Below are 14,870 nucleotides of genomic sequence, written 5' to 3'. Positions count from 1 at the left end.
ACCAACATTTAGCTTTATACTAAATGTTGTAATAAATATTTAGTATAAATAATAAATGCCATTACCTTACCTTCCAACAAGACAATTACCCAAAGCACACAGCTAAAATAACAAGAGTGGCTTTGGAACAACTCTGACTATTCCTGAATGGCCATATCAGAGCCCTGACCTAAAGCCAATTGAACATCTCTCGAGAGACTTGAAAATTGCTTCACCTACGTTTGCCATCCAACATGACAGAACTGGAGAGGACCTGCAAGGTAGAATGGCATAGGATCCTTAAATCCATGTGTGAAACACTTGTATTATTCTTAAAAATGATGGATGTACATCATTCTTGTACATCATGGCTGTACTAGCTCAAAAGGGTGCTTCTACTCAATACTGAGCAAAGGGTCTGCATACTTTTGACCATGTGATATTTCAGTTTTTCTTGTTTGTAAATTTGCAAAAAACTCAGCATTTCTGGCTTTTCTGTCAAGATGTGATATTGAGTGTAGATTAATAAGAAGTATTATGAACTTTTTTGATTTTCATTGTCACTTTTTGTTGACAATGAAACAAAATGTGAAAAATTTAAAAGGGTCTGAATATTTTTCGTACCCACAGTAAATTGGACTAAGCAGTGGCCCTGCTTAGTCCCCTGACTCCTATAATTATGGAGTGCTTTCAGAGACTAGTTCTGCAGCCCATTAAAGAGCATATTCCCCAGACTATACCCTCACAAATTTGCACATCGTGCTGACAGATCCACAGAGGATGCCATTGCTGTAGTCAGCTGATCTCATTCTTTGAGCACACAATGTTGCTGAACCTAGACCTGACCAACTGCAGCAACCCCAGATCATAGCACTGCAACCACAGGCTTGTACAGTAGGCACTAGGCATGATGGGTGCATCACTTCACCTGCCTCTCTTCTTACCCTGATGCGCCCATCACTCTGGAACAGGGTAAATCTGGACTCATCAGACCACATGACCCTCTTCCATTCCTCCAGAGTCCAATCTTTATGCTCCCTAGCAAACTGAAGCCTTTCTTTCTGGTTAGCCTTACTGATTAGAGGTTTTCTTACGGCTACACAGCTGTTCAATCCCAACCCCTTGAGTTCCCTTCGCATTGTGCGTGTGGAAATGCTTTTGCGTTCACAATTAAACATACTCCTGAGTTCTGCTGTTGTTTTTCTTCGATTTGATTTGACCAAACGTTTAAGTAATCGCCGATCACGATCATTCAGGATGTTTTTCCGACCACATTTCTTCCTGGAAGACGATGGTTCCCCACCATCCTTCCAGTTTTTAATGATGCGTTGGACAGTTCTTAACCCAATTCTAGTAGTTTCTGCAATCTCCTTATATGTTTTCTCTGCTTGATGCATGCCAATGATTTGACCCTTCTTAAACAGACTAACGTCTTTTCCACGACCACAGGATGTGTCTTTTGCCATGGTTGTTTAAGAAATGAGGAGTTACTCATTGCATCAGCTGGGATTAAATAACTTGTTGCCAGCTGAAAGATAATCGCCTATGCAGTACTTATCCAATAGGAGGCTTGTACCTATTTGCTTAGTTAAATCCAGGTGGCGACTTTAGTTTTTGGCCAGGCAGTGTATTTCAGTATATATATACTGTATATATATATATATATATATATATGTCAAGACACTGAATTAGCTATTTACATTTTTTGCTTTGCATTGTGTAACATATGTATGTTATGTGACTAGTTTTGACCTGGAGTCCATTGGCTCCAATGAGGGGATTACACAAAAACAACACTTTCTGATTCAACTGCAAATGTTGGAAGCATTTTCATAATATTTCATTTACTGTTTATTTTTCACAGGCGCAGTCCATAATAAAATAATTTCACCAAATTTAAATGCATTTAATCCCAAAAAATTGTTGGGACAAATAAATGTAGGCATGGACTAATATTTTTACTGAGGTTGAGTTAGCAGGTAATGTTGAAATGAATCACCATCCAGCTACAACTTTCTTACGGAAAGATTATCAGATTATCACTGCATCAGTGATAATCTGTAGTAATTACTCTGTATTACTACAGAGTAATACTAGATTTGTGCCATCACCATTGATCCTGCTGTATCTTTGCTGATTTTTTAAAATCAAAAATAACATAAATCAAGCAAATACTTGCAGGTCAAGCAGAGATGTGGCTAACTCTGGATCAATATGAACCCTTTGAGAGCTTTTAGCTCCCTCCATCTATGAAGTGCAGCTCCGATGTTTACCCTCATTTTATTTCGGGCTATGTCTAATTCTCTATTTTAAGCTTGCATTTCAAAGATCTTCTTTTGTTTACTTGTCTTGGCTTTTGGACCACCATCCAAAATGGTACTACTCCAAAAATTAGACATTTCCATGTAATATCCTTTAAATAGTAGGAATTATTCTGGTCATATAACTTCAGTATTAGGATTAAAAACTTCCACTATCACATAGAGTTCAATGTTGTTAATCACAGTCTTCACTGTCTTCTTGTGTTCATATACAGCAATAGACAAAAGCATTGTTACATGAATTCTATCCTAACACTGAGATTTACTGTAAGTCTGTTGTTCAAAATGAACTAAGCTAAAATGTTTCTCTTCTTTTCATTGGTGACAGATTCACATAAAGCAAATGTTACTGTCTTAACTGCTGAAGCATTAAGTGAAAATTAGACTGTTGTGAACCCTCAGGCTTCTACATGTTCATTGAGACATCCAGGCCCAGGCTGGACGGGGACAAAGCCCGTCTGATGTCCCCAATTTTCAACATAAACACCAAAAGTGTCTCCTCCTCTTCAGCCAGTAACAATCCCACCTACTGCTTTACCTTCTACTACCACATGTTTGGGAAACATATAGGTGAGAAGGCAAGAAGATGCCCATTCCTTCTGGTATGACACATGAGAATATTGGTTTGCAATACACTTCCTAATCTCACTGTTTATTTATCTTGTAGGAGCTTTGAATATTTTCTTGCGGTTGAAAGGTCAGATGCTCACAGATACCTTAGTCTGGAGTCTTACTGGTAACCAAGGAAACTACTGGCAGCAGGCAAGGGTTAACATCCATCCAACCACAACCTTTCAGGTACAGTACCACTGGCTAGTGGCAACGTGAGTATGGTTAGTTACATGGGGCAAAGTCCTTAGACTTCATGGGTATTTTACATGAACATTTAGAATTTATATCATTTTATTCTTTATTAAATACATTTAATTAACATTTTACTAAGCCCCAAATCATTCATACCCCTATGGCAGATATATGTTAAAAATATTTAAAATCACCAACAGAGTTCTTAAATCTGAATTCCTCTATTGAACAGATACTTTCCATCAAATACAGTAAATGTACTTATACAAAATGAAATTTCAAGGGCTGTGGACGAGAAATATCTTTAAAATCCGAGGTTGCTTTTTTTTAACCTTAAGATGGCACCAACCATCGTTCAAAGACTTGCAAATGTCTTTCTTGGTTTTCTTGATTCTTTGAATAGACACAACGTTGAAGTGATCATGGACAACTTTGAATTTATTTTTACCACACTTTTGTCTTGAGACCCCAGCAAAGCCCACAACCAGACAAAGTACAGATGCATCATCAGGGGAGATATAAGAACCATTCCCAACCAACTGGATGGATGGTTAGTGCCATCTTTCAGAAATGAAAATAAGGGATGCCCACTTTTGCTTCTTTGGGCCACGACCAACACATTCTAGTCCAGTCCAACTCTCATCATTCATACACAGAGTTGGCTCAGACTATCCAAAAATTATACTCTAGTAAGTGTAGCTCTATTTCAACACAGTTGTGACATCCCAATCCACAAATGTATTTTTTTAACAGGTAATGATCAGCAACCACTTAGATAGCTTCCTTGTTTCAGCCAATCATAGCAACGGACGCCATGTTGAAGCAATTTATGCACAAGTCAATCACATTAGCTGATTGCAGCTGTGCTGTAACCATGTTGACAACAGCAGATAATAGCCTATATATCATGAGTAGTGGTGATGTACTTCCATTTACATTTAAGCCACATTCATAATTTCCGGTTGCCTCTTTCTCCAATTGTTTTCAGCAATAGCTGCAAGAGCTGTACTATGAACAAGACAAAAAAGTTCCAATATCTGCAAGCTAACCCAATGAACCATTGCCAAAGCTTAGCCACTAAAGCTAACACATGGGTAGATGCCCAGCATTTCAATTTCAGGATATTAAAGATCCAGCATCAGAAATAGGAAGACTGTGGTTAAAAGAGATCTGTCCATGCTTTGTTCAGTTCAATAGTTTGTTGGACTTAAATAATGCTCTCTGGAAAGAAGAGAGCATGTTGTTCCTCCATGTTGTTAAGACACCGGGCCCATAATAGGGATGAGGAACTGCACCCAATAACAACCAAATAATGGGCTATATTTTTTCCCCCAACATACACTGGCTTGTGAATAAAATGCAATGAGAGGCTGCACAAAAAGCCCCAGCACATATAGCAACATTTATACACATTCATACACAAAGACAGTGAGATCCAGGAGCGTTTATCTGTGGCCATGAGAAATGTGTGCAGTAAATTCGTGAACCCGTACAGCCAGCTTCTCCCAGGCAACAGTCTCTGATATGGTGGTATTATCTAAGAGCAAGTCCTTGAAGCAACCAGCCATAAGATTGCACGAATGTCTTCAGACGGGAGGAGGAGATGGGAAAGAGAGTCTTATTTACATATCATCCAGGAGATTTGAGATAGGCAGCCAGCCAAAGCTGACACAGGGAGCCAGTTCAGATAGACAATATTCTTTAGTTTGCACAGACTTTCATTTTTCCATCTGCCCTAAAGTCTCAATGGTACATCTCTGTTTATTCCAATCATCCAAGTTAGTATGGCTGTTCCCGCCGGCTGAACTATGAACTTCTCCAAGATAGATTCCATCTCACTGGTGGGCTCCAGGGTTTGCAGTTGGGTTGCGAATCTTAGCAAGAATCACATCCAACGTATGGCTCTGGTCCCACAGCATGTTAGTCTGAGTGTTTGCTAGTCAGTCCAATCTATCACACTGATCAGCCAGCTTGAAAAGGGCCGAAGCAGCGGCAGATGTCTTCCAAATTATCCACCAACTCCAGACAGCAGAAATCCTGTTATGAATTCAAATACAGATCCTCCATGTCTTCTAGGTATAACATGGACAGACAAAATTCTTGGCAAACATCCCAAGAGTCAAAAATTTTCTCAACGAGAAGAGTAGGCAAAGCAGAGTCTGTTTGTCCAATGGGGACAAGCAGGCTCTCTTTTGTTCAAACAGGCTCTTATTGAGAAAATGTGATCAATTGCATTGAGTCCATCAACAACCACCACCAAACATGACATTTGTGATAACAGCAGGTGGCACTATAGATTTTCTGAAGCCTTTCACCAGATTTTCATCTTGGTAAACACTGATGTTGTCAAGTTGTAGATGGGGACCCAATTGCAACAGGCAAAATACACTCCTGATCAAAATCTTAAGACCAGTCAAAAAATTGCAAGAATTTGCATTTTGCACTATTGGATCTTAAGAAGGTTCTAAGTAGAGCTTCACAACGTTAAAAGAAGAAATCAGTGCAAGAGACAAGAACATTTGAGCGGGGAATTAATTGAAAACTGCATTTATACTCAAAGATGATTTTTTCAGCTGATCAAAAGTTTAAGACCATAGCTCAAACAAACCCGAAAACCCCCCAAAACAGAAACAAAGTGTCAAAAAAAAGGACTCAGTAATGAGTAGCTCCACCATTCTTGTTGATGACTTCAAACAATCGTTTAGGCATGCTTGATGCCAGTGTTTCCAGGAGGCTAGTGGGAACGTTGCTCCAAGTGTTGAAGATGGCTTCACGAAGGGCATCCACTGTCTGGAACTGATGTCCATTTTTGTAAACTTCCCTTGCCATCCATCCCCAAATGTTCTCAATTGGGTTTAGATCCGGGGAACATGCAGGATGGTCCAAAAGAGTGATGTTATTCTCTTGGAAGAACTCCTTTATCAGGCGGGCATTGTGAACTGCAGCATTGTCCTGTTGAAAAACCCAATCATTACCACACAGACGAGGGCCCTCAGTCATGAGGGATGCCCGCTGCAACATCTCCACATAGCCAGCTGCTGTTTGACGCCCCTGCACAACCTGAAGCTCCATTGTTCCATTGAAGGAAAACGCACCCCAAATCATGATGGCGCCCCCACCACTGTGCCGTGTAGAAAACATCTCAGGTGGGATCTCCCTGTCATGCCAGTAACGTTGAAAGCCATCAGGACCATCAAGGTTACATTTTTTCTCATCAGAGAAGACAACTTTCTTCCACCTTTCAATGTCCCATGTTTGGTGCACCCTTGCAAAGTCCAAACGGGCAATTCTGTGGCGTTGAAGAAGACGTGGCCTTTGAAGACGTTTTTTGTTTCTGAAGCCCTTCTCTCGCAGATGCCGTCTGATGGTTATTGGGCTGCAGTCAGCACCAGTAATGGCCTTAATTTGGGTAGAGGATCGTCCCGTGTCTTGACGGACAGCCAATCGGATCCTGCGGCTTAGAGCTGGTGAAATTTTTTTGGGTCTACCACTTCACTTTTTTGTTCCATAACCCTCAGGTTCGTTTAAAAAATGCAAAATGACTGTCTTACTGCGTCCAACCTCAGCAGCGATGGCACGTTGTGAGAGGCCTTGCTTATGCAGCTCAACAATCCTACCACGTTCAAAGTCAGTGAGCTTTTTTGCTTTTGCCATCAGGAGGTCATGACAGTGTAAAGACTTCACAGAAAATGACATGGAATCCAGATGTTTGCACAGCTTTTGGCTTTTAAAGACTATGGTCTTAAACTTTTGATCAGCTGAAGAAATCATGTTTGAGTGTAAATGCAGTTTTCAGACAATTCCCTGCTCAAATGTTCTTGTCTCTTGCACTGATTTGTCCTTTTAACATTGTGAAGCTCTACTTAGAACCTTCTTAAGATTCAATGGTGCAAAATGCAAATTCTTACAATTTTTGGACTGGTCTTAAGATTTTGATCAGGAGTGTACCTGTACATAGAATGTTGAGGATGTTTTAATGAAGAAATTCAACTTACAAAAAAATTCAATAATTCAGGGTGCAAGGAAATCCAAAAGGAAAAAAAAAACAAAACAAACTACAGGCACATGGGAACAACAGGTAATCCAGGGAGGGTAAAATTGGTAGTAAGAAGCATAGTAATGAGACAGATTGGTGAGTTGTGGCTGAGATAGAGGAGCTTAAATACTGGGAGGTAGCAAATGGAACAATGGACCTGGCTCGATGAGATAACTGATTGCAGGTGTGAGTAGTTGGCATAGGATCTGGCTGAGGGATGGGGAGAAGATGGCACAGGGAAGCTAAGAAGATATACTGGGGAAAACAAAGGGAGGAAACACCAGGGATGGTTTTAGCCGGTGAAAGAGGACTTGGAGCGGCACGGGAAAATCAAAACACATAGAAATATATCGGATTTGGAAAAGGCGGATTTGGGCATAAACTGGTATGTGAATGGTTTGGATGGAAATGGAGATAGGAAATGAGGAAGACATGGATTTTGAAGGGTGGATGCCAGTGGGGAGAGGAAGAGGGAGAGGATGTGGAAGAAATAAAATAGATGAAGGAAGGAAATTGGTGATATTCAAGGCAGTAAACAGGAACTGGAAGGAAGTAGTTCAGAAGAAGAAAGGATAGTTAGGAGGAAAGTTGTGAGGGAGGAATTTAAAATAATATTAAAACTTAAGAACGAGGAAGAACAAGATAACATCAGCCCCATTGTGGTATCAAGAGAAATTAAAAAGAAAATTGGAGATGTTGAAATAGTAAAGATTTTGAGAAATGGAAACTTATTGGTAGTTTGTAAAAATGAAGAACAAAAGAATAAGTCTTTAAATGTGGATAATATTTGCAAAAAAAAACTGTGTTGGAGAAAAAAATCATGGAAGAAAAAAATTATTTATGGGATCTAGATGAAGATCTTGATAAAATTAAGAGAAATATTGTAGGTGCAAAAGTGAATAACTTGAAAAGATTGTCAAAAACAATGAATAGAGAAAACGTAGGAAATGTGTGAATCGCCATTGAATTTGAAGAAAAAGAGTTGCCACAAAACATCCAAATAGGTTATCTCAGTTTTCAGGTCAGAACTTATATCCCTAAACCACTTCATTGTTTCAAATGTCAAAGGTCACAAAGGACACATAGCAGCCGTTTGTAAAGGGATGCAGAGATGTCCAAAATGTGTTGAAGATCACAAGTTAGAAGAATGTAAAGAAGAAGCACAAGAAAAATGTTGTAACTGTGGAGAGAAACATAGAGTTACATATGGAGGATGTGTAGTAAGGAAGAGGGCAAAATTAAAACAAGTAAAAACATAAGCTATGCAGAAGCTGTTAAAATGTGAAGGAACAGAAAACAAGAGATTAAACAAACAGCAAGTCAAATTCCACAGCAAAGCAAAGTACAGTCAGAAGAAAATATCACAACATCAGTTGAAAAACTATTATTCGCAGCATATATTATCAACTGTACTGACCAAGCCAAGCATAAAACTGAGAAGATCAAAATAATAGTGAGAGGAGCTGAAAAGATTTGGGGTTTAAAGAGGGATCATGAGAGAACATAAAGAAAAAGTTGGAGGTAGATGGGAGACCAGGACCATCAGGTGAAAGTAGTTCATGTTAATATTACAATGGAATGCAAGAAGTTTAATTGCTAACGGACAGGAACTTCAAGGTTATATTGATAGTCTTGAAGAACAGCCCAAAATTATTTGTGTTCAGGAAGCATGGTTAAAAACATTAGATTTTGTGATTAAAGGATATGATGGTGTAAGAAGAGATGGACAGTAGGGGGGTGGAGGAGGACGTGGAATATTTATAAAGCAAGAGACACAATATCAGGTATTAGGGAAAGGGAAAGAACTTGAATATATAGTAATTGAGATATGGGAACAAGAAAGTACATTTAAAATAATAAATTTTTATAATCCATGTAAAACATTATCAATTGAAATAATGGAAGAGTTACCTGAATATTTGGAAGGGAAAGTAATTTGGTGTGGGAATTTTAATGAAAATAGTACATTGTGGGGTAAATGTAATGATAAAACAGACAAGTTATAGAAGAATTCATGGAAATGAAAAATCTTGTATTAATGCTATTGGTCCCATCATGTATTAATGATGGGAGGGGAACAATAATCAATGTAAGAACAGGGATGAAATCAGTTATTGATTTAACAATTGTCTCAAATGTTTTAGCTGGTATTTGTGAGTGGTTCATTGATAAAATTTAACAATAGATAATGTTAATAATAGCAATAAAGTTAAGGAATAAAGCATTTAAGGTACTAAAAGGTAATCCAATTTATAAGAATTTAATTGATTATAAAAGAAAGCAAGAATGCAAAAAAGAGAATATTGGAGAAATTTTTGTAGTACAATAGGGAAAGAAACAAAAATTGAAAAATCTTTGAAAATTATTACAAGAATGAATTTCATGAAGAGAGAGTTTGAATATCCTATATTAAAAATATATAATACAAATATAACAAGAGATGAAGATAAAGTTGAAATATTGGCAAGAACATTTAATAAAATTCATAGTTCAAGTAGTATTAGTGAAGAGGGAAGAAAAGGAAGAGAAAATACAAAGCTTAAACATAAAGACTTATTAGAGAGTGTTGAAGAAACAAATAATTTGTTGAATGTTGAATTTACAAAAGACAAATTGAATTATGCACTTAGTAAGACAAAAAATATTTAAATGGATTAAAGACTTTTTAACAAATAGGAAAATACAAGTTAGAATTGGTGAAGTGATATAGAGTAGAAAATGGAACTCCGCAAGGGAGTATTATAAGTCCTTTACTGTTCTCAATTATGATAAATGATGTATTTAAAGGTATTGGAAAAGAAATGGGTTGTTCACGTTTTGCAGAAAAGAGGGGGAAATGTAGATTTCATTGTAAAGAAATTACAAAAGGTTATTATTGAAATAGAGAAATGGGCGTTGCAATGGGGATTTAAGTTTTCAGTTGAAAAAACCAAAGTAACGATATTTAATCAGAAAAAAATTTAACAAGGAAATAAAATTAAAATTATATAAGCAAGAATTGGAGCAAGTGTATAAAATTTTTAGGGCTACGGTTTGATGAAAAATTAAAATGGAATATACATATTCAAAAAGTTGTAAGAAAATCTTAAATATTTAGAGATGCTTGGCTGGCAGTGACTGGGGAGCAGATAGGAAATCACTAAAACAGTTTTACACAGGAATGATAAGATCTAACAGACTTTGGTTGTATGGTTTATGGTTCAGCAGCTAAAACACACCTGGTTAAATTAGATATTATCCAACATCAGGCATTAAGATTATGGAGCATTTAAAACCACACCAACAGCAGCAATAGAAGTAGAAATGGGAGAAATGCCGTTAGATTTAAGAACAAAATTAGAAATCAATTATTGGTTAAATTTACAAGGCAATAACTTTCATCATCCAACTTGGGAAATTTTAAATCCATGTTGGAAAAAAGAAAATAAAGAAATGAGGAGTTTTGGATGGACAATTGAAAAGAAAATAAAAGAATCTAAAATGAATAGTTTAGAAGTGACTCAAACAACACCAATATCAATTATGCCACCTTGGATTCTACCAGAAGCAACAGCAGATATGTCAATAATGGAAAAGAAACAAGATAGATCTTACATGGTAGATAGTTATTCAGTACTAAAATAACTATCAGAACTAAAAAGCAAAACACATGCCCAAATACAAAAGAGAGTGAAACAAAAGCAAAATAAAATGAAGGAATACACAGACAAGAAAATGAGAGCTACAGTACCAACAGTCAAAGTGGGTGACACTGTTCGTGTTCGCAGACCTGAGCACGTTTCCAAAGGATCTTCAAGATTTACAGAACCACGGACTGTCATGAAGAAAGTTGGACAAAACACTTTCTTATTAAGCGACGGACCCAAGTGGAATGCTTCAAAACTTGCACACTTCCCAAAACAAACCTTAGCTGGTTCTGAACAAAATAGTGATACTGTATTTGATACCTTTATACTGCCAGGAAACAATAATGAATCTGCTGCTACACTTAGAAGAAGTCAGAGATCTAGAAATGCACCAAGATGGTTGACAGGTTTTGTAAGATAAAGTGAAACTTTATGTAAATCCTACTGTTCAGACTGGTATTAGTGTAAATATATACTACTGTTCTACTAAAGTAAAATACAGTAAAAATAAAGAGGTTTAAATGTTCATACTATAATGCTTATGGTTAACAGTGGAACTCGTAATTTTGTTCTAATTCTGACATTCATTTAATGTACTGTTGCTGCCTTAGCTAATAGGGTTCGTAAAATTTTCAGATTGCTGTTGGTTATTGAAATGGTAATTTTACAAACTTAGCTTTCTGCTGTGAGTCATCCAGTGCAAATGTTACATGTAAGTAATTGTTTCAGGAAAAGGGAAAATGTTATGTTCTGCTATTGCATGAAAAGGACAGAAGGGGGAGCTCTGAATATGATGTGACAAAATACGCTGTATGTGGTAGAGAAAGAGGAGAAGGAGAACGGACCAGAATAAAGAGAGAACAAAACCTGAACTACGTCTGATGCTGCTGATTTCCACTATTCCTTATAGCAACACCACAACAAAATTTTGTAGGAGCCAAAAATTAATTGACATGATGTGACAGTAAACATCTGGAGTCTTTCTTGGCAGGGAACCAATGTGAGTTTATTTTAAACGCTCCATCAGCAAGTCATGCTGGTTGGGAGCTTCAGTTATGCACCATTTGAAATAAGTTTGATTTTACCTTGTCTCAAAACTTGATGATGCTTCTTTGAGAATTTTCTTTTATGAAGTAATGGCCATTAATAGTCGTCTTTTAACATTAAAAGAAATAAATGATCTTGGTTATTTTAAACTTTTAACCCCTAATTATTTTGTTTCTTTAAATTATGCCATATAGCCTCACATTTCTTTAATCTCAACATACTATTTTTATACCAGTTTTATTTTACCTTGTGTTGTAAATTTGCCCTTACTGCAGGTTTTTTTGCTGCTGTGACACCTGAATTTAAGGATATTTCTATTCTATTCTCTCACTGTAGGTGGTGATGGAAGGAGTCAGAGGCTCGGGTATTGAAGGCAATATCGCTATTGATGATGTTACCATTGAGGAGGGCGAGTGCAAAAACTCTCCATCTAACAGTGAGAATCTTCACAGTGTGAATTTTATATTTTGATTTAACTATTTAAAATGTCAAACTGCAATATTAACCATAGAACCAGTAAATCTGTCAGATTTATCCATTAGAGTATTTCCTGTTCAGAGAATCATGCAGATTGATGGAATATTCAAAACAGATTAAATAAATGAAACAATACAGCAACAAATGCAGATCTGTTAACCCACAGATGTGTGGATCACCATGCACCGCAGTTTTATTGTTAGTGTTTATGCAATATATCCACAGCTTAAGTTAAGCCAAATCCTGTCGGAATAGGATCCCAGAACTCTCTTATTTTGACAGGGCACATTTTGGTAACTGTTTGCTTGGATCCGTTATGTCCCAAGCCTACTAATATTAAAGTTCTGAATAAATATGACTGATTTGAACCAAAATAACCTATATTGGAAATGTAATCTCCAAATAATTACATAAAACATTAATTTTTAAAGACTTATGAGCTTTAGAATGACATCACATAAGATCGCATAAGATCTGGCCCTTCAAACAGGCTGCTCACACAATGTGACGTTGACTGACAATTCCTCTATATGTTTTGGTATTACAGTTGGAAAAGCAAAAGAGTAGTTTTGTTAAATATGTTAGTATTCATCCATGGTAAGAAAACAAATTCTTGCCATATTTCAAGTTGGAGATATGACAAGATATTTTCTAAAATATGTTCTATTTTAGAAAAAAAGACAGCTATTTTCTAAAATAGTTGTCTATACATCACACATGATACTGAAACAGTGAAACAAGCTGATGTAATTGGTTTTGAAATTCCTTGTCAATGTTTCTAAATGTCAGTATTTAGATATATGACATATTTACCCTGTAATTCTCTCTTTGTCTCTTTTTCCCCTAGATCTGAAGTCATTTGCTGCACTACCATCGTATTATGTGTCTCTACTCTACATCAGTCAAAGTCTGGTGCTGATTGGCTGGCAAAGGTGACACCATCAGCACCTTTTCCCTCTTCTAATTACCTCTCATGCAAGCTTCCATGACTTTTGACTGTGGCCCAAGGGATTTGTTTAACACCTCACAACAATTGGAAACAGAGCAGAACTGTATTTGCTCTGTCAAGGGAAAAAATAAATCTGTCCTTCAGTGACATCTTATTTGCTTTCTATCTTGTCAACAGTTCAACCTGTTATAGGTTTAGTTACTGCTACAGGAAGCTGAAGCTACCTGTCTAAAAAATCCTTTAAAATGATTGGTATGTATGCACATCATACTCAGTATGCATTTATGTAATGAAATGATGATTTATGCTATGAAATATAGTCTGCATCAGCAGTCTGCTGTATAGCATTGCCCATCACATTGAACAGTGTTCTGCACTACAACTAAATTCAGAAAGAAGGCTGATACAGAAACAGCGGAACATGTCACAATAGTAGCTGTCAAGTGAAGAGCATGATGTAAAATGAATAAAAAGTTTAAGTTTTAAACTTTTTAAACATTTGTTTAAATGTTATTCAATACACTGTATCAAGGCACTGTATCATGAACATGGCTTCAGTCAGCCTTTAATGTGGACACTTGAAAACAGACATCTGACTACAAAACACAATTAATAGTGTCACACTATTAATTGGGTCAAATATTCTGAACAGAACAATGAGTTTTTATGTGGATATACAGAATTAAACAAAACATTAGTTACAATCAATTCACAACAAAAACATTTCCCATAACTTGAGTGGAGTCTCAGTGTACCCTGTCTGACATCACTTTCCAGGTTAAACTAACCTAGAAACCATTTCCTACTCAAACTGGTGGTTAAGAAACAAAGCAGTAGTTGGAAGTTCACCGACCATGTTTTGCTTATCCCTTATCTGCTTCCCCTCACCTTTCTGTGCTCTAATTCTATAGATCAGCAGTACTGTATTGGACACGCAAAAAGAAGTCTCTACTCTTTTAACCTAGAGTGGTTCGGAGAAAAAAAAAAGTATTTTTAGAGTATATTTTAATGTTGGTCCATCTGTGTTAGACATGAAAACAACAGCTCACCTTCTGCCATAACATGAAGTGCCTTAAAATGAGAGGAGATTGCCCAAAGACTGGCATCAATATTGAGCCAGTGTCAGACATTATTCTGCATGATGAAAGGAAATTTAACCAATTAGCTTACACAAGATTTTGTATTAGTATGGAAATACAATTTCTCAACTTGTTTCTTTTTCTTTCTGTTGGGATATTAGCATAAGTGACCATAAGCCATATGGATGGCTGCGAGAAAAATGGCCAGGAAACGGACTCTTTACACTGACACCAACTTTCTCAAATAACGTTTTCTATATTAAATGTTTTGCATTTAATATAGAAAATGCAAAACATATTAACTATTTGAGGAACTTTGAATCTGTTAAAAAACAAAGGATTTCCTATTTTTAATCAATGGCATCCAAGTTTTTTACTTAGTGTATGCTAGGGGTTGAACGACTTCATATTTTTAAAGTCAACTACAATGTGATAAAAGTTGAGTCAACATCAACTAGTCGCGGTGACGTCATAGTGACGTAAGCGCAAAACCCCTCAGAAGAACTTAGAGGCTTTATCAGCTATATTCACCACAAATATTGGTAAAAAAAA

At 36.7% G+C, this 14,870-nt stretch overlaps 1 protein-coding gene across 4 annotated transcripts in view; it reads left to right on the top strand.

Annotated features, from left to right (window-relative positions):
* The window catches only part of LOC114156682 (MAM domain-containing glycosylphosphatidylinositol anchor protein 2-like), a 217,929-nt gene that overhangs the window by 187,986 nt on the left and 15,073 nt on the right, over positions 1 to 14,870 (top strand). For all 4 annotated transcript variants that reach the window (XM_028037250.1, XM_028037249.1, XM_028037252.1 and 1 more), the window contains 4 exons: positions 2,703 to 2,870; positions 2,968 to 3,098; positions 12,150 to 12,249; positions 13,138 to 13,222. In XM_028037250.1, the coding sequence (XP_027893051.1) occupies positions 2,703 to 2,870; positions 2,968 to 3,098; positions 12,150 to 12,249; positions 13,138 to 13,222 (484 nt within the window). The remainder of the gene's footprint in view (positions 1 to 2,702; positions 2,871 to 2,967; positions 3,099 to 12,149; positions 12,250 to 13,137; positions 13,223 to 14,870) is intronic.

The sequence above is a fragment of the Xiphophorus couchianus genome, chromosome 13 (genome assembly GCF_001444195.1).
Source record: "Xiphophorus couchianus chromosome 13, X_couchianus-1.0, whole genome shotgun sequence".
In the NCBI taxonomy this organism is placed as follows: domain Eukaryota; kingdom Metazoa; phylum Chordata; class Actinopteri; order Cyprinodontiformes; family Poeciliidae; genus Xiphophorus; species Xiphophorus couchianus.
Note: the sequence above shows the minus strand (reverse complement) of the source record. Positions and strands in the feature narration are given on the sequence as shown.